We start from the raw sequence: 20,056 nt of genomic DNA on the forward strand, positions 1-20,056 counted from the left end.
TGAGCATCTAAAAGGTAGATTTATCTGTCAGGCTGCAAACAGTAGATGCTGCATCTCCCAGAGAGCCTGAAATCTATATCTAGTTTCTACAAAACAGAATGGATACAGAGTATTTTTAACACAGACATATATTTAACACAGAAGTGGAACACGCAAAAACATTAAGACCCTAGTCTCTTTCTTAAAGAAGGGAGCAAAATTTACACGAGCCGACTTCATTAAAGATAAGCTTGGAAAATGTTGGAGCTACACCTGGCACGTCCACTGTTTTCACTCCTTCTTGTTTAACAGTTCTTGTCAGTCTTAGTTTTTCTGTCTTCTTTCAAGGAAGAATCATAGGAGCCAGAGTTCCTTGTGTTCTGTCATCAGGACTCAAGGTCAAATACAAGAGGTTAGGGAGAAAGCGATGCCTACCTGTGTTGACTTGTTTTTCAATGGTATTAGCCAAGCAAAACAAAAAGGAACTTCTCCTTAAATAATTGATAAGACATGTTGCTATCTGACAGAATGCAGTGTGTGCATTCAGCTTTGAAATCACGTAAATTATTCAGAGGAATGCCACATTTAGCTGATGGGGGAGGGAAAAAAAATCCCTTCTTCCATCACTTGGGAGAGAGACGATAGTAAATGGGGAGTGGTTGGGTTAAAGTGTTTGGATAAACCTGAATAATGATAGAAATTAATGGTAAAAATTAATAATGGTAAAAACTCATTAAAACATATTGTGAAATTTTACATTTGAGAAAAAGTGTGACTTTCTACGGAAATATGACCCAACCACTTAAATGCCTTTTTCAGAGCCTGGTATGTGGATGGCCGAGTTCTGGTGGTGGTAGTTACTTTTGGCATAATCCTCCCTCTGTGTCTCTTGAAGAACTTAGGTAAGGAAAGAGCTTGCTTTTATCATAGTCTCTACAGTGCCCAAATGAGTCAGAAACCTAATAAAAATGAACAACTTTGCCCTCTCTACTTTCACTTGTAGGGTAAAGATTAAGTGAATGATAAATTACAAGTATTACTCAGGCTTGACTTTAATATAGCATAAAAACACTGGTCAGTATGTGACCTCCTAAGCAATCCCTCTACTGAGCTGTAGAGGGGGGCAGTGAGGTTCTGGGGCCAGCAACAGACACAGTGCCACATCCAATAGCACAATTTACAGGCTACTCTGAGAAAAGTACAGAAAATGGAATTCTCCTTATACAAGGTCTTAAGTATCCTGATTATTTAGAGAAGTAGATTTTCAAATCTAGCAAAACAGAAAGTTGCTTATATTTATCCCCTGAAGTATTATGAATCACTCTTAATTATCAGAGTCTAACCAATCTCAATTATTTGCTTCACTGAAGGGAAAGAGAGAAGTGAAAAGTCAAAGGCTGCAGATAATCACCAAGTCCTATCCACTTGGTTTTGACCTTTTTTGTGTGTATGTTTATATTTGGAGACGAGTGTGTCTCATGTTATGGGAATTGTATACATTGAATAATGTGGCCAGACTGCTATCCAGTCCAAAACGCATCTCCTTTAATTCTGGGCTAATTCAAGGAAGACATTTAGGTTAAAGTTCTTACCCCAAATGATTGCTAACCATAGTGTTTTGTTTTGTATGAAAAATATCAAGTCTCTGTAGCTGTTATGTAAGATCTAGAAGTAGATCTTGAAAACGACTTAATTTTCTGGTTTCTAGGTCTGTGTTTCGGCTTCTCTGTATATATACATGTAGCTCTTTTCAGATTAAGGAGGGAAGGGCTCTTCTTCTCCAGGGAAGAGAATAGTGCAACCTCCCAGAGACCACTTACTCTGCCTTTGTGGAAGTTACAGTGGTTGGGGGACTTCAAGGGGAGCAAGGTGAAGATCCCCAGATGCTCAATTTATTCCTAGAAATCACTTCATCTCCTCTCTGTATGCCCCTCACCTGGGATGAGAAGTATTACGTAGCTGATATTCAGTATGTATACAATAAGTCCATAATAAAGAACTATCGAGTAGATCAAAGAGTAAATGCATTTGGCCATAAGACTCCATTCAGAGTAGATGGGACGCCTGGGTGGCTCAGTCGTTAAGTGTCTGCCTTCGGCTCAGGTCATGATCCCCGGGGTCCTGGGATCAAGTCCCACATCGGGCTCCCTGCTCAGCGGGAAGCCTGCTTCTCCCTCTCCCACGCCCCCTGCTTGTGTTCCCTCTCTCGCTGTGTCTCTCTCTGTCAAATAAATAAATAAAATCTTAAAAAAAAAAAAAAAAAAAAATACTCCATCAGAGTAGAGCAACAAAGAGCTATGGCCAAATTTGGAAGGCTCTTTTTTCCCTATCTGGGAATCTTCATTGTCTAGTGTATCAGGGAAAACGGGAATCAAAGCGGTAATATAATATTTTTATTTAAAGTCACCATTATTTTGCCAAATAAAGGAGCACTCTCAAGTAATAAATCTTATATTCACATAGGCATATTTGTATATTATTGGAACTATGCTAGAAATAATGCATTGAGGGGCGCCTGGGTGGCTCAGCCGTTAAGCGTCTGCCTTCGGCTCAGGTCATGATCCCAGGGTCCTGGGATCGAGCCCCACATCGGGCTCCCTGCTTGGCGGGAAGCCTGCTTCTCCCTCTCCCACTCCCCCTGTTTGTGTTCCTGCTCTCTCTAACTCTCTCCCTGTCAAATAAATAAATAAAATCTTTTAAAAAAAAGTTAATGCATTGAAAGAAACAAGGTGATACGTGAAATAATAACAATAAATTCTTTCAACTTTTCTTTTAGGGTATCTTGGCTATACTAGCGGATTTTCTTTGAGCTGTATGGTTTTTTTCCTGATAGTGGTAAGTGCTGATGAAAATGGTTGGTTTGGTTTTGCCATAGTACAATGCCATGCAGCAGTTATTCATTGTTTAGCTTTATTTGATAATGTCTATATTGTTTCTCCTATATTTCTTAATACCAGGTTATCTACAAAAAATTTCAAATTCCCTGCATTGTTATGGAGCTAAATTCAACAATAAGTGCTAATTTAACAAACCCTGACATGTGTACACCAAAATACGTTACCTTCAATTCAAAGGTAAGTTTCCTTATATTTTAAATATAAAAAAGAGCATTTTACTAAGAGCATTATCGTTCTCATATTTGTTGTAATTAAACTGCTTTGAAAGTATTCGTTCTCAATAGAGCACCATACCACTGCTTCCCAAATTCCATAATTTGGAGACCTTTGAGAAATAGGCAAATATTACATTTCTTGCTTCCTCTTATCCAGTTTACATAAAGGACAACCTTAAGCATTCTCTGTGAAAATCTCTTTCTGGATCATTGTCTCAGCTCCTCTCTTCCTTGTAGATCTTTAAAAACAGATTAATGCCATCGTTAGCCCACTGCTCTTCCCTGGTGGTGACAGAAAGGCATCCCTCAAGTTTCCCCAGCTCACACAGTTGAAATACAGATACACAAATTGACACTTAGCAAACTTTCATATAGTTGGGATGCTGCTAATGGCATGGAGAACAGTGGACTATGGAACCAATCACGCTTGGATTTAAATCCTTCCACAAGTTACCAAACCCCATGTGGAAAACAAAGATTCTGTTCTGTCTCTCACAGGGTTTTTTTTAGAATGGGCCTGGTCCTGTGCTTGCACAGACTTAAAGCATGAGAAATGTTACTTTTCTTCCTTTTTTTTTTTTTTGCATCAGAAGTTGTATTGAGTTTGAGAGTTTTAAAAAGTCTTATCTAAGAAAACTAAAGAGATCTCTCTCTCTCTCTCTCGCAACTCTAAGGACACAGCCAAAGTAGTGACTGAGGAAGTAGTTGTCTTTTTAGATGCCATCTGTTAAGTCTGATTTGATGCGCCCTATAGAGCAAAGAGCAGTGGAACAGAGATGGGAGAAGTCCTGGGCATGTCACCTAACCTGTTGGAGGGAGTCGGGAGAGCATCAGTGGTCTGTCTACTGCTCAGGGTTGTTGTAGAGACTCCGTGAAATAATGCAGGGAAAGTCCCCGGTGACTGGCCAGCGCCATGTAAATATGGGATGATGCTTTTCCTGAAGCAGTAAAATAGGATGTAGGTGAGGCGAACCTAAAACCCCTGTGTGCCAAGTGCCTCACGTCTCAAGCTAGATAAGCTCTCTTAGAAAGGTTGCTTCTATTTTTGGTATCAAAGCCCTCCTAATAACCGAATAATCCAGGGATTCTGAAGAGCTGTCAGAGAAAACGACAGTGCAGAAATACTGGAGCGGAATAATTTTTAGAGTAAAAAATGCTTCTTCTTAATGTTTATTTTTCTCTTTCAAATAGACCGTGTACGCTTTACCAACCATTGCGTTTGCTTTTGTCTGCCACCCGTCAGTCCTGCCAATTTACAGTGAGCTTAAAGAGTAAGAGATTTGCTTTTTTTTTTACCTTAATCATTTTTTACATCCCCTCATTAGTACACAAGTACTGTATTAAAATAAATAGATTTGTATAATGAACCTCCATGGACTCATCAGCCGGCTTCAACATTTACTTTCGGCCATTCTTGAGCAAGTACTATATTAAAGGAAAAAAAGAACAAGAAAAATCAGAAATCTGCAGTATGTTTTGGCCGTAAATATATAAAGTGGCCAACTGTGTGGACTTTTTTTGTTAAATTGGTTTTTTCGCATACTATATTACTTAGGAGAGTTCAAGTATTTCTGTTGCTTTATGTCACTTATGCTTATTTTGCAAGTGTATAATAATAATCAGATTCATGTATAAACTGCAGAATGCGTTGTGTCTGATTTGCCTCTTACTGGTTTAGAGGGAAAAGGCTGCGAAATCAGGCAGAAAGAAATTAATGTTAAGGCCACAAACTGGACAAGAGAATATTATTGTTCATTTTAAACTATTAAGATGATTCTATGGATTTGTTTTTGATTGCTGTTTTAGAGAAAACTAAAGTCCTGCTTATAAATTTCCTCCTGGGTTCTCATTTTAGCCTACTGTTAAGCAGACTTTACAGATAAAAATAATCTTCATGGCATAGTCTTAAGCTCAGAAAAGATATACAATATAGCTGTCTCTTTCCATTTTGAAAAATAAAATATCATTTAGCATTGATTCACTCATGACTCTTCCTCTTTCATATTTAATTGATATATGGGTAAGTTTTAAAATATCTACATCTACCTATGTGTACATCAATCCTACCTTATGATCCTATACTTAGGACATTTATAAATATGTCTTTGACATCTTTTAAATGTAATAGTCCAGCTTTTAGTTTGTAATTTTCTGATGTGTGTACCTATCAATTTTTCCTGTTATGACACAAACAAATGTTATGACTATCGTGGTCTGTTATTGAGTACAAGTCTTATAAATGAATTATTTGGGCCATTAAAAAAACTTAAATGTTCACCCAAACTCCCAGACTAAACTTGACTTAAGAGATAGAGCCCTTCATCATCACAGTTGTGATCACTTGGGTACTTATTGCTCTGGAAACATAGACTTCCAGGTGCATCCCTGAAGCTACTCAGTGGGAAAAAAGGAACCTAAATAAGAGCTTTAGCAACAGAACACCTGAGGTCAAGTTCTAGCCTTGCCCCTGATCTCTGGGCTGGGAGATTTGAATTTATTCTGCCCTTTTCCCCGTACATGCTGAGTATGGAGATAATATCAAAAACAAATATTAAAAAATATTCTCTGCCCTTCAGATGAGAACCTGATATTCTTTCAAAAGAATGGGGAAGGACATTTGAGGGATTGGTAGTTCCATGAATCTCTCTCTCACATCCCCCTTTGGTATAAAAGAAGTTATTTTAAATTGCTGGGGGCAGGGGAGGTGGAAGGGGGGTAATCTCAGCTGGTCATATCTTCCCTAGCCTGATAGAAAGTTGTTAGTATTCTTCAGTGTTAACACCGGTACTTAAATTCAGTAACATGGTTTTTAATTTTTAAAATTCCCTTATCTTTGTTCCTAGTCGATCACAGAAAAAGATGCAGATGGTTTCCAATATCTCCTTTTTCGCCATGTTTGTTATGTACTTCTTGACTGCCATTTTTGGCTACTTGACATTCTATGGTAAGTGACTTCTGTTAGCACATAAATAGAGGTGTTTGTAAATAAATTAGTGAAAATCAGTATCCAAATAACTTTTAACATTTTAAAAGAGATTTATGTATTTATTTTAGAGACGGGGGGGGGGGGGGGGGAGAGCGCGCGTGTGTGCGAGGTGGGAAAGGGCAAAAGGGGGGAGAGAATCCTGAAGCAGACTCCCTGCTCAGCCCAGAGCCCGGTGCATGCGGCTCAATCCCAGGACCCTGAGATCATGACCTGAGCTGAAATCAAGAGTCAGCTGCTTAACCGACTGAGCCACCCCAGCACCCCAATATCCAAATAACTTTTAACACGATAACCCAAAAAAAGCAACAAACCTACCCATTGATTTTGCTGGTCTTTTCGTCTACATAAAGCCAATGGTGATGATTCCTTTACATATTTGTGCAAACAGCACAACAGAATAATTACTGAAACAAGATACTGTAATTTTTTTCTCCTAATACTGTCCTTAAAAGAAACAGCATTTTATAAGCATGCCACCTTTACTGAGGAAAGTTTAAAACTAGACCAGAGAAGGCTCTCCTAATTGGTGTTGCGAATTGAGTCAGATTCCATTAATAGAGAAGAGAGACAGAGACAGATGTTGAAAGTGAGAAAGAGCAGAGTGTTACACCCATGACACTTGTGTTAATTAAAAATAAAACACCTGATTGTTCACTGGAAGTTGGAGCCCTGCAAAGATTTGAAGGAATGGCAGAGAAGGTTCAAGGGAATGAAATCTGAAAAAGAGAACAACTGGGTTTCATTTGTAACTTACTGGCCCCGTAGGAATAGTTTTCCTTCTTTTATTAGGTCTTCATCCTCTCCTATTCAAATGATCCTCAAGCTGTATTTAACATCTTTCATTACCATTATATTTTGGGACCTGATTTAAATTTAAATACATATACCTCACATTGTTCTCTATTAAACAATATTTCTTTGAGGCATTTTTTTTCCCATAAACACAAATGTCTCAAAATTTAAGCTCGTTTGGAGATGATTAATTCAGCCTGGAGAGCATGGCTACCCTGGTTATACAGTTGTATTGTTTCCATTTTCACAAGCAATGGCAGACAGCATTGTCCAATGAATCCATAAATGCCACGTTGAAGTTTTGCATAAAAATAGTGTTTCTCGATTTCCTGCAGAGTTGCAGGGCTGGGGGTAGGTAAAAGGAGGGAGGGAGAGCTTCATGTTCGTTGAACAATCTCACTGTTACCTAGTCCACGCCATGAGTTTTCTTTGCAAATCCATATTTCCCCCGCCTCCCATAAAATAAAATGCCAAACCCTTTTATACTCTTTGGTTAAAGAAAAAGGCTCAGCTATTTTTAGATGGTTATAAATCTTGACTCAAGAAAATTAGAACTAGTGAGATTTTTATTATAACCTAGGCTCCTTTTCCAAAACTGAGACCAATCTATGGCACAGAATAGAATTGGAATTCCACCCTTGGAACCTTGAGACTGGTACAGTGAGAAGTCCTTACAGGAGACATGGCAGGAGGGGAAGAAGCTCTTGTCAAAGCAGTGAGCATTCGCGGGGACTGCCATTAGAGCTTTGGTTGTCTTTGAAATCACATTTGGAAGTTCAGAGTTAAGAAAAAGTTCAAAGTCGTACATAAGCTAGATACTTTTTTTTTTAATAAGAAAAACATACATGGAAGAGAATTCTTTCCTGCTGGTGGTCAAGTGCGTTTGACGAGTGGCACCAAGTGGGGGAAAGTCTAGATTAAGAAGGGTTTTGTGCGGGCCACCTGGGTGGCTCATTCAGTGAAGCATCTGCCTTCGGCTCGGGTCATGATCCCGGGGTCCTGGGATCGAGTGCTGCGTCAGGCTCCCTGCTCACTGGGCAGAGCCGGTTCTTCCCTCTGCCCCTCACTCCACTCGTGATCTCTCTCAAATAAATTTAAAATCTTGAAGAAAAAAAAGGAAGAAGGGTTTTGTGCTTCAACTGTACGTTCTTTTTAACCCCAGTTTACGCCTAGATTGAATCCAGTATAAACCGAGCATCCCCACACGGTGTAGCTGCTTCTAGCGATGACTGTAAATTCCTCTTAAAGTTACATATGGACAAGTGGAGCCTGTCTCACACAGGGCATTCTTCTTCTCAACTTCATAAATTGTTTTAATAGTTACTTCGACACCCAGAACATTGCTTCCCTTGCCCTTTATTTAGGTTGCGAGTTTGTTGTTCGGATAAACTGTCATTCAGCAGTGTGCCTTGTTTCTCTCTCAATACTCTCTTTTTCTCACTTTAGAAAAGGTGCAGTCAGACCTCCTTCACAAGTACCAGAGTAAAGATGACATTCTCATCCTGACAGTGCGGCTGGCTGTGATTGTTGCTGTCATCCTCACAGTGCCAGTGTTATTCTTCACGGTGAGTAACGGGCCTCAGGGCCCTATAAGAAAAGCTGAGGTCCTGCCCTTCCTTCGTGTTCCGAGCCTGCTCCAGAGAAAGCCTGCTGCAGGGAACTTCCCGGTGTCGCTGGAATGGTACCAGGGAGGCATCCCCGAGACTCGGTTAAAGCTCTTCGGAAAGAAAGTAGGGTCAGTGAGATAGGGCGGACTCTGCTGGGATGAATCTTAATTCTCATTTATCTGTTCCTTCTTCGCAAAGAAGTGTAGACAGAGTGTTTGGATCTTGCTTGTGCATGATGAGAGAACAGAAAGGGACCGGAGGAGCATACTTAGTCATAGATAAAAACGGAAATTATCCCCCACTGGAGCAAACTACCAATTTGTAAAAAAAACATACTTTCCTTAAGTCAAGCCTCCCTGCCTATAATACTGCACAGTGTTTTACAAAACGTTTCCCAGATTCCTGTGCACCAGGACGTGAGTTTCTGCTGAGGACGCGAAGGTTGGCATGCTGGGGGTCCTCACAGAGCCTTTGTTTTCTTTTCCTGTAGGTTCGTTCATCTTTATTTGAACTGGCTAAGAAAACAAAGTTTAATTTGTGTCGTCATATCTTGGTTACCTTCATACTCTTGGTTATTATCAACTTGTTGGTGATCTTCATACCCTCCATGAAGGACATTTTTGGGGTCGTAGGTACGGCTTTATGAACTTTACACTTATCGTTCTACAACAGCTGTTTAGAAAGCTAAAATTTCACCGTAACAACTTCCTTTTTTTTTTTTCTTATTTTACAGGAGTCACATCTGCTAATATGCTTATTTTCATTCTTCCTTCATCTCTTTATTTAAAAATCACAAGCCAGGATGGAGATAAAGGAACTCAAAGAATTTGGGTATGTCTCAGGCCAGCCACTCTAATTTAAATATACCAAATGAATAGCCCACCTCATCCTACTTTTAGCAGCCTCAGAGGGGGAGCAGCAGTCCTGTAGTTTTCCCCTTTGGGAGATTTAAAATATCGTATCAGACTCTGATCTGTTCTCTCAAAATGTGTTACTGTGCCTTAGCTTTTGCTCTGAGCTAGGGTAGGGCCAGCTGGGAAACTGGACGTTTGTCATCCTGCGTCTCTGTAAGGCGATGCCTTGTCTTTAACCACCTAGGAAAGGGAGAGGGACTCGAAGACTTAATGCAGCCCACTGTTTCTGTACCATTCTTAGCCCCGTAACTCCCTCCGACAGCCCAGGGCACATGGGATGCCTTCATTAAAATGGCTGAGTTCTCTTCAAGAGCCTTCTTATGATTTGACAGAAATATTTTGGAACAACAGACCTGGATTCAGAAACTACCTTTCTATATTGGGATTCCTGTTTCCAGGTCTGGTGAAGTTCAAAGGCATCTTGAAGGTGGTGCACTGGGAGCGAGTGAGGGAAGCAGGGGTGATGTGGCTACTGCCTGAGTACCTCCTGGAGCACCATTTTGTTTGGCCTCGGAGAAGGCTTCTCAGCCGCCCTCCCAGGTAGTGTAAGCGCTCCAATTGCACACATGACCCGAGTCAACAGACCCGGGTGAGAGTTGTAGGCAGGAGGGATCATCCTTGTGCGTTTAGGAGAAGCCACACTGATGTTGGTACAGCGTCTACTTCCCCAAGAGGATTATCCCTGAAACCGTAAGTCCCAAGTCCTTCTAACTCATACCAGTAGGGGAGGGGCTCCACAAGGACAGAGAAGGAGCAGTTACTCTGGCATAGCAGTAAAATATAGTCAGATTAAATCTGAAAGTGCTTAGAGGCCTGTTGCCCATGAGTTCTCTGGGCCTCCCCAGCCCTGCTCCCACCTTAAAACTGGTAGTAGGATCTAGCAGATAGCATTAGACAAGGGCTCCTGTCTATGTGGGACCCCACGGGGAGTTAGACCAGACCTATGATGGAAAGCCTGTGTATAACCCCACCATTTGCCTCCTCTCCTTCCCTTAGCTCTGCCCTCCAGGTTCCAGTCCAGCCCCCTTGGCTCTCATGTTACTTCATCCTTCTCCCTGCAAAGCTCTCCTTGGATACTTTGAAGGCCAAGCAATTTCTAATCTCATGTTCTCCAGATTCTGGTTTTAGTAACCTGTCCCCCCTTCTGGCCTTCCTCAACCCTTACAATAAGTTAATTCTGGACACCCATTTCCTATTTCACTTGATCAAATAGACTTTGCTTTTATGTATCTTTTTTTCCCACTTTTTCAGAAAGAAATGTTTGCCTGCCACCGATAACCTCGGTTGGTTGGTAAAAAGTAACAAAACAACCTCTATGTTTTCAAAGGCCTTTCTTTTTTTTTAGTTGTAATCTTAGTTTGAAAGAAACTGTAAGGATAACCAGTGAGTTATAGAACGGATTTGTTCTGAGATGACCGTGAAGTCAAAGAACAGAATGTGGAGGATGGCCCTGCATAGCTAGTTCTTGTTTTCCCATCCTTGGAGAATCAGACCCTTACAATCTTGGAATGATTCTCACAGTTCAGCAATGGTTGTAACAAACTCCAAATACAAGGGGACACAAAAAGAGAGGGAAAAGCATTTCTATTTTTTTCCCAGGTGTATGTGGGAGATGTTGGCTTCCCTGAAAATAACCCATGCCTTTATGTTGCTCCAGGCCGCCCTTTTCTTGGTCCTGGGGGTGTTGTTCTCCCTGGTCAGCATTCCCTTGGTCATCTACGACTGGGCCTGCTCATCAAGTAGTGACAAAGGCCACTGAGACCAGCTGAGGACAGGAAACGTTCCGGCCCGCGGCTCGGTCACATCACCACACATCAGCAATCTCTCATCACTTCTTTCGCAAGTTTACAGAAGCAAAACAGAAATTCACAAGATACTTAAAATGGAATAACACTTCGGTAGCAAAACAGAAACCTGTTTCTATAATGGTTCCTGTCCCTCTAAGAGTTGGGATCAATTTAAGGATTGTGGATTTTTTTTTTTTTTTAAACTTCATGCAATTGTATTTCTCAGTACTCTTCACAGTCAGTTATTTTTCACTCTCCTAACTCTATTTTTTGTGACTTCATGGTCCCTTAGAACTTTGAAAACATAATTATCGATCATGTTTATTTATTATGCATACAAGTTTCCAAAATGATTTTCCTGCCAATGTTCTGTTCATGCCACTGGTACCTTTTTAGAAGAGAAAAGAATCTCGAATTGTATATAGTTATTTTGCTTTACAGAAAAAGAAAATGGTTTCATAAATATTTTGCCTACTTTGGTTAATATAGCACACGGGGGTAATCATGAGAGAATGACGGGGTGTGTGCCCTCGCGGGATCAGAGCCTACCCAACATTCGAGGTGCCCTGGTCAGCCTGGCCACCAGGCTCTGGTGGCCCAATGGCCTTCACTGGTACTGCATCCTGCTTCAGGCAGAGACCGTCTCCAATGAGTGTTCTTTGCTGGGAAGGGGGTGAGAATGATTTCTTACCTTGGTAAACATCTTAAACTACACATTTGGGTCATCTAGCAAATGAAGTTCTGTTTCCCTCTTGGCCAGTTGTGTCAGAGTTACTCTAATCTGAGTCACCTTCCACTGAGGGAGACCCATGACACCTTTGTAATAAATTGAGAAGCATGAGTATTGCAAAAAGAGCATACAAAATGCCTAAGAAAATATTCCTGTGATGCAAAAACCCTACATCTGTGTTGTTGGAGGGAGAAAAAACACTTTCTTAAATTATAAACCCAGCAGCTTTTATTCATGTCCACCAGCTTTTTGCACAGGGAATAATGTGTATCTAACCAAGGATGATCTAGGATAAGTAATTCCTGTTTTGTATTGGGTACTTTAGGGGGGTCTTTAAAAGACTTGTTTTATATCTATAAATTTAGGTTATTACAAATACAAGATTTTTGTACCTTAAATAAGCCTCATTCCTATTTCTTCTCCATTAACAATCCACTCAGAGTCTTGGGGGAAAAAAAAAAAGGAAAGGAAAAGAACCCTCAGAGACTGCCTTTGAGAAGAACTTGTGACAGAATGAGTATACCTTCCTTCCCGCAGTTGGGGACTTTGGTGCCTGTTCTGTCTCCTCTTCTCATCCCTAACCAAAGGGTGGGCCATTACCCTGCCCAACATGACCCACACAAGAGGACAGAGTTGCCTCAGACCCCTACTCCAGCCCCACTATCTCCTAAAGAGGGTGGAAGGAAATTACACGGAGACTGAAAAAGAAGAGAGTTGGGGGCAAGGCATAGCTTGGAAAGTTGGGGGGCAATAAGGAAACCCAGAAGCGCATCCTCCCAAAGCTGGACCATCACCTGTGATTGGACTGTCTCTGTCACACAGTAAGAAATGTTTGTGCTCTGTGAGCTGGTCCCTTGAAATAGGACTTGTGTTTTGTTTATATTCCGGTTGAATTTCTCAAACACATAGTTCACCAAGCACAGATTTCTTATCCAGAGATAAGTAGAATCTAACCGCAGACTCTTGGCAGGATTTCCAAGCACTTAGGTCTGGGTTCTGTTCCTCCCTCACTCAAATCCCCAACGGTCTTGCTCACCATTCACTGGGAGTAACAAGGAACTGTCCCCTCCCCCTTTACAGACTAACGTCCCATAGAAAAGGCAGGCATCGAAGCACCTTGTTGTGATCCTCTTGGGGGAGAAGGAAAGGTTATTTCCTGCATTTCTTGGTAGGATCATCATAGCTTTTAATGTGCTGTTCCAGAATTATATCCACATTAGGTCAGAGTTCAGGTAATTAGATATGAATACCTACCCGTACGTGAATACCTAACCTAGTAAAGTCCATAGCCACCTCTGGCCTTTTCAGCAATGTCTTCCATATTGGATGAACAGGGAGAGAAACTGAGCAAAACAAGTCTGTTGGCCCTGGGAGGCTTGTCTAGGGCACCGAGTAATGAAATAGCCAGGTAGTGGACTGACCCTCCATTAAAAAAAAATACCTAGTTGAGTTTGCAAGTGATATTATGTTACTTTCTATTTTCCTCATTAATTTCTAACAATTCATTCTACACTTTACACAAAGTCAACTTAGAAAATTATTATTAGCTCTTGGGATAGGTAGTGATATTTTTGGATCTCTGGATTTTATGTGTCAGTACAGGGAATTTATATTATTATTTAAAATATTTATTTAGAGGAGGCACATTGTTGTTGATGTCTGTGATACTGCAGGTTTTTAAAAATCTTCTTTGTATGTTTATCTAAGTTTATTTTTGACTGAATATAATAGACCCTACTGTAATTTGTCAAATACCACGGATTAATTACATCATGTGTGTGGGATTAGCTATAAAGTGTACTGCAATAATTCTTCTTGTTCAGAATAGTGAACTGGTAGCCAAAAATACATGTATCACAGATGTTAGGTAGAATTTAAACAGCAGTCAAGTGCTATAGAAGTTTTTCTGCTAAATTAGTAGACTAAAGAATATTATACCTAAGCCAATGGGAGCAGCACGTTTTCCTTTGGTAGATAGAAACTTAACACTAGTGAAGAGTGCCAGTTTCATACTTTGGATTTAGAACTGTTCTCTAGTTATTATAACACAATATACTGTAAATCCCTAATTTACCTAATGTTACTTATTAGGAGTGGAGTAGTAAAGGGTGTACAGGAAAGAAATCTAGTCTCGTTAAATACAGGCTGTCCCCAATTTATAAGCAGATCACGTTGCAAAACCCTGTTAGGTGGTTGTTTGCAACCTGGAATGTATTTTCCTCTAAAAACCAGGTTATACATGGTGTTTAGGCCCCCAGAGCAGCTAGGAAGGATGATGAGACCCATCATTTAGCAGAATAGGATAGTATAACACGATGGCTAAAAAGCCTTAACCACCAAAAATAATGTTGTTTCTAAAGGAGTATTTGTTCAGAGTTGCCAAGAGCACGTCACTCCTGTTAATGGAATCTGGACTGCCCACGCCAGCCACACGCCACCTTCCAGATGGTGGGGGTAGGGTCACCACCAGTTAGTGGAGACCAGCGGGGCCTGAAGCAGGGTCTCCAGCAAAGGAGGGCAAGAAGAAGTCCAGGGCCACTGAAGACCCTGGTGGTAGGAGGAGGGGAAGGACGATGAGGGGGCCTCTTGTGAGCCCGCCAGTGGCATTCCTCAGCTGGTATCCCTTCTTTTGCCTGGAGGTCTCAGGCTTGGCCTGACTTTTCTGTTTGTAGGCCCTGTTGCTCCTATAGTTTGTCTCTTCCCCTGCCCGTTACAGAGCAGGATGTTGCTGCATAACTTCTCCCGTGTGCCAGTCTTGAAGCCAGTATGCAGCACTTTTCATGGGTTTCGTGCTAGGGAACCAGGGTTTAACTGCCTAGTAGTCAGATCGGTGTAAAAAAGCTCTCTCCTGACTTTCCTTCTTTCTATTTGCAGACCCTGTTGAGAAAGGTACCCGGGGGGGATGGTCATGGGGCTGGGGGTGGACAAGGGACTGCGGTAAGGTTCCTGTGTTTGAGAGGACACATCAGAAGCCGCCCCACAGCTGACTTCCTTCTGGAGTTGGACTCAAGCCTCTAAGCCAGTGGCTCTCACAGTGTGGTCCCCAGGCCAGCAGCAGCATCACCCAAGGACATGCTGGAATGCAGGGTTTGGGTCCCCACCCCAGAACTAATGAACTCAGAAACGCTCAGAGTGGAAGCCCCCAGCAGTCTGGGTTTGAACAAGCCCTCTGCCTGATCTTGATGCATGTTAAGTGCGAGAACCACTCCAGGTCAGTTTGTCTCTCACTTCTTTCTCCCCGTTAGTCCTACCTCAGAGTATGGTGCCTAGGAAATGCTGGTGCTGGTGCGCAGTCGACAAGGAAGGCTGCCTGCACTCGGGTCTGCCTGGGCTGAGGGGCACTAAGATGACCTGTTTTGAAGCTGTGAGGAAATGAAAGTGAAGTGTTTTTGTCTTTGCGGAGAAGGAAAAGAAAGCACCCTTTGTAAAGGCAGCCTTAGGTGAAATACTGAATTCATGTCAGGAGTAAGCTCTCCACTGTGTCCGTGCACATTGTGTAATGATTGAGCCTGTCCTCCTTTTAAAGTGAATTCTCTAGAAAGGTCTGTACTGCATAAAGCATCTACAAACTGCTCAGAAAAGGATGTAGAGCTCGGCTCCATCTCAGTAGATCACAATGCAGGACGGCACATTTATTGGGGTGGGGATGAGGCTGAGGACATGATCAGATATTTGATCTCACAGCTCAGGGCAAAAGTCACGAGTTTCCCTCAGTTTATCAATGTAAATGGCTTGAGGCTTAGAAAGGGCAGAAGCTTTAAGAATAGAATTCCTCCATTCCACTTCACTATCACCTTGTAGCCACTCTCAAAACACAGAAGATACGACTGTGTCTAGTGCTAATAAATGGTTTTCCCGAGAGATGGTAGATCTTAAGAATCCTTTAGCAACAGAACATACGTCCTCTAAAATATACAGTGAATTATTTGTGATGACATAGGGCTTTCAGGTACAAATTGGGAATGGGGTGGCTAACAACTGAAAAATATCGCTAAATCTAAAAGGGAAAGTTCTTGAAAATTGTAAAATTCGCAAGGCTAGGTCATTTTCCTTTAGGGTGTTCTCAGAGGAAGGGCTGTGAACTGGGCCCATCTGTCTACAGTCTTGAATTTGTGTTTTTAAAAGGAAGAATCTATGCAGCTGAGGTTTATTGTAGGAAATACTTCATTTGTATGTAAATATGTTGTAAATAAATAGGAGGCTGTATATTTTTGCAGTTGTTGATCCACACTGAAATAAAAATATCAAGAATCTAGTATTTGCATATCAAGAATAAATGTCATAGATATTAGTGGTTTTGTTTGGGAATTAGAAAAATTTACATTCTCACCCAGGTAACATCGTTCTCTCAGTGTAAACTTGGAATCTAAAAGTCTTACTTAATTGTTTAGAAAGCAAAATGTCGGAGAAATAGTTGCATTGATTTCTTATACTGGTATTAAGATCAATTACTTAAGAGATAATCCTCTGATCTACAAATAAGGACTATTTAGACCCAAATCATTGTCATACAGGAACAGATATACCCCAAATGGCAAACTCTTTCTTCATAATGCTCTTTCGCTATTAACACTGATACCACTACACAGTATTTTTGAAAACAGAAATTGGGGAGAATTTTCTTTTCAAAATTAAATTGAACTGCTACATTTCCCAAATTTGGGGATCTTTGAAAGGGGGAAAAACCTGAACATTAACTGTGAGCACAAATTTGAAGGACAAAAAAAGGACCGTTATCTTATCAGCTTTTGAAAGTCTTGCATGTTTGCCTTTCATTTTCAATGTTGACGCCAACATAGACTGTCTTAAGTCTTTTTTTCCCCAAAACACTTGAATCTTGACCATGGGTACGTAATCCACTCTCCAGAGTCCAGTTGTATTTTAGACTTCATGTAAGCCCAGGATGTGTAGCACACCACTGTTTTATGAATGTAAAAACTTGTAAATGATTTTCAGATGGGTGATAGAAGTGAGTCACAAGTCACAAAACTTTGCTATTCATGGTTGATCAAATAGTTTATGTCCCCCCCAGGATGTGGTGTAAATAAAGAAATATAAGAAATTCTGTTCTATAATTGCTCTGTTAACATAGTTTTTAAACATTAAAAATGTGAACAAAAAGTATTTTTGAGTTTTACCTTCGTTCTTTCGGGATGCAATACTAAAATGGGGGGGGCGTTTGATTGTTGGAGACAGATTTGCACACATTTGTCAGTGTTCTAGAACATTACATGTTCATGAAAGCTCATATTTACATACCCAAACTTAAAAAAAAATACTTCTGATAGAAATCTATCTGATCTGAAACAGATTACATATTTCTCCATTCTTTGTAATCAGAGTAGGCTGAACATAGTATTTTCTTTTCAAGTCGGGTTCATCTTTATGGATATCAATTTCTGTACTATGTTGTAATAGGGACTCTAGTCTTCCTCTACTCATATTGTAGCCACCTGTAACACAGAAAATTCTATCAACACTTCCATTTCTCTGGAACTTTTAAGGGGAAAGCTTCTACAGCTTGACCTTTTCTCTATCCATCCCTGGCTCCTCCCGCATGTTTTATTAGAACGGCAACATGGCCAGAGTCTGATATCCAGATTCCTTTTGTAGACGGGGTTAGTGCAAAAACAACCTGGGCATAGTATGACCAGGTATGAGGCCCTTCTTGACTCTCCCTGAGCTGCCTGGACGATAGCCCATTCTGCAGAGCACAGGTGCACATGTGGATCTCAAGTTGGAAATTTGGGGCACAGGAGTCCAAGCTGTGTATTCCAATTTAGCTTCATTGGCAATAAAGCTGATATTTTTATCCATATGCATCTCTTTGTCTAACCCTTTGTTGATCAAAACCCTAGAGGCAAAGAGTGTAAGTAATTAGTACTTTCAAACTCAAGCAGTTGTTAAAATGCAAACATCCAAAAGGCCATTGAGCATATGAGCAGGTTTTGTTCTAAATCAAAAGGTTCAATCCTCCAGTGCTTTTGACAGTTCTGACTTCTTCTACTATCATTCCATGAATGTCTGCCAATACCATTCTATTCTGCCCTATTTTACATGTAATTGTCTGGGTAAGGGTTATTCTCTATCTCCCCTACGGAATAAACTATGGGTTTACTAACTTTGCAACTCAGAAGACCTGTTTGCTTACCTTCTAGACTCATAATTGTATTCTGTCTGGTTAGGATAGTCTGAAAGGGGTTGATGAGGCCCAAATAACTGGGCCAATTTTTTGTATACCAATGTTTTATCTTTAATTAGTTTACATTTTAGACTAATCCAAATTGGCAGGACAATCTGTTCTTCCTCTGTGGGCTCAGTGCAACATCAAAATAACCTGTCAGATTATTAAAATGTATTATAAAGCTGTAGCACCTACAACAGATTTTTACTAATGTGGAAATAAATAAATAGATCATAATAGAGAACACATAAATGGCCCAAATAACACCAGAATGGGGGCATTGGAAAGTAAGGGCTATTCAATAAATCATGAAAAAATGACTAGCTTTTTGACAAAATAAAGCTGGGTCCTTGGTTCACCTTTTATATCTAAAGAGAGCTCAAATACACAACATGTGGATAAATATGTTTTTTCACAAGTGTAAATCCATGACTCTCATAAAGCTGGCATATGTCAAAAATTTTATTTAGCTCATTATTAATGAGGGAACAAGTAAGATGTTTTTAAAAAATGGCTCAAAGGATAATTCAAAGAACAGACACATATATAAGCAATTAGGAGAGCTGAAATGAATTTGCTTATAGACACAAAACTGGCCTTATCCACAGGGGGAAATCAGTTGCATCTTCACCAGCAGAATTCTTTTACTTCTCTGGGCAGTAATCATTTCTACATTGGTTTTCCATAATTCACAGGACTATAACATAACTCAAAGCCCCACCCCCACCCAAAAAGGCAAAATGTGTATAGAACCAGATAACCCAGAAGAGATATCTGATATTCCATCAAAGTAGTCCCAGTAGCCTTTTTTGCCCCTTTCAAAGTCTTTCCAATTTCCCTAACAACTTCCCTTTTTGTGACCATAAAAATCTCAAAGGTTATTCTTGATCATAAAAAAAGGGCTGGATTCATTAGGTTTGCCTGATTCTTTTCATAGGTGCAACAAGTGCTAATTAATCATATAGGGTTCCTTGGGTTTGCTTTGAAAATTGAAAGCCATGTAGTATTGAACAGCTACTGGAACCACAGAATTGTACTTTTAAATGTCTCTAGCTCAAGGGTGGGGAAGGAACCCCAAGAAACTACCATATTTTGCTTGCACTATCTATAAATTTGGGTGAATTCCTCTCTACTTGAGTTCTGTCCCCTAACCCCTGCCCCGTTCTTACCACCTTTAGGGTTGGTACTAAGGCCAACTTCCTGGGATAGTTTTGTAGGCATTGTTTCCGTAAGTAAAATCAGCCTTTGTTCCTTGGAGTTGACATAACTGATTAAATGAGCATCATTCTCAAATATGACATTCCAAGAAAAGCCACAGATCCATGATCAATTTTTTCCAATTATATACTGGTAGAAAGGAAAAGATTCTTGTTGAACCTATGCAAATAAGTATATTGCTGTGAAAAAGTAAGGGAACTCAGAGCTTTTTAATTTGGGGGTAGTAGGAAGTTCTATGAGAGGCAGAAAAAAAAGTTTAATTTCACTTTACAAAAGCAGGGTCTACCGGATTGTTGTAGATTAAAGGTCACTTAAGAAGAAGAATGGCCTGGGTGGCTCAGTTGTTAAGCGACTGCCTTCGGCTCAGGTCGTGATCCCAGGGTCCTGGGATGGAGCCCCGCATCGGGCTCCCTGCTCAGCGAGAAGCCTGCTTCTCCCTCTCCCACTCCCCCTGCTTGTGTTCCCTCTCTCGCTGTGTCTCTCTCTGTCAAATAAATAAATAAAATCTTAAAAAAAAAAAAAAAAAGAATGGCCTCCTTATATATCCAGAAAATAGAGCATTAAGACAGCCTCAACACTACCACAGTTAAATTTCCCTCATCAGCTCGTTTCATCCCGTGAAATTCTGTTCTGTGGGATCTTGGGTTAGCGTTCTGCTTTCATAAAGTTGTCTGCTTCTGGAATAGCGTCCTGGACATCCACCTCCTTGCACAGGTTCAGCCTGAATGTTGTCAGAGCTGTGTCAAC

At 40.6% G+C, this 20,056-nt stretch overlaps 1 protein-coding gene and 1 long non-coding RNA gene across 6 annotated transcripts in view; one reads left to right on the plus strand and one right to left on the minus strand.

The window, feature by feature from the left end:
* Positions 1–17,031, plus strand: part of SLC38A1 (solute carrier family 38 member 1) — a 68,330-nt gene extending 51,299 nt beyond the window's left edge. For all 5 annotated transcript variants that reach the window (XM_045873573.3, XM_064591363.1, XM_054507084.2 and 2 more), the window contains 9 exons: positions 799–881; positions 2,756–2,814; positions 2,937–3,053; positions 4,283–4,362; positions 5,935–6,035; positions 8,316–8,434; positions 8,967–9,108; positions 9,210–9,307; positions 11,048–17,031. In XM_045873573.3, coding sequence (XP_045729529.1) covers positions 799–881; positions 2,756–2,814; positions 2,937–3,053; positions 4,283–4,362; positions 5,935–6,035; positions 8,316–8,434; positions 8,967–9,108; positions 9,210–9,307; positions 11,048–11,149 — 901 coding nt within the window. In that variant the 3' untranslated portion in view covers positions 11,150–17,031. The remainder of the gene's footprint in view (positions 1–798; positions 882–2,755; positions 2,815–2,936; positions 3,054–4,282; positions 4,363–5,934; positions 6,036–8,315; positions 8,435–8,966; positions 9,109–9,209; positions 9,308–11,047) is intronic.
* LOC123843820 (uncharacterized) overlaps positions 1–20,056 on the minus strand; it is a 188,516-nt gene that overhangs the window by 14,177 nt on the left and 154,283 nt on the right. The gene's annotated exons all lie outside the window — the stretch shown is intronic.

This window comes from Mirounga angustirostris, unplaced genomic scaffold (genome assembly GCF_029215605.1).
Source record: "Mirounga angustirostris isolate CCGP_5_RB_7025 unplaced genomic scaffold, mMirAng1.0.hap1 SCAF_5, whole genome shotgun sequence".
In the NCBI taxonomy this organism is placed as follows: domain Eukaryota; kingdom Metazoa; phylum Chordata; class Mammalia; order Carnivora; family Phocidae; genus Mirounga; species Mirounga angustirostris.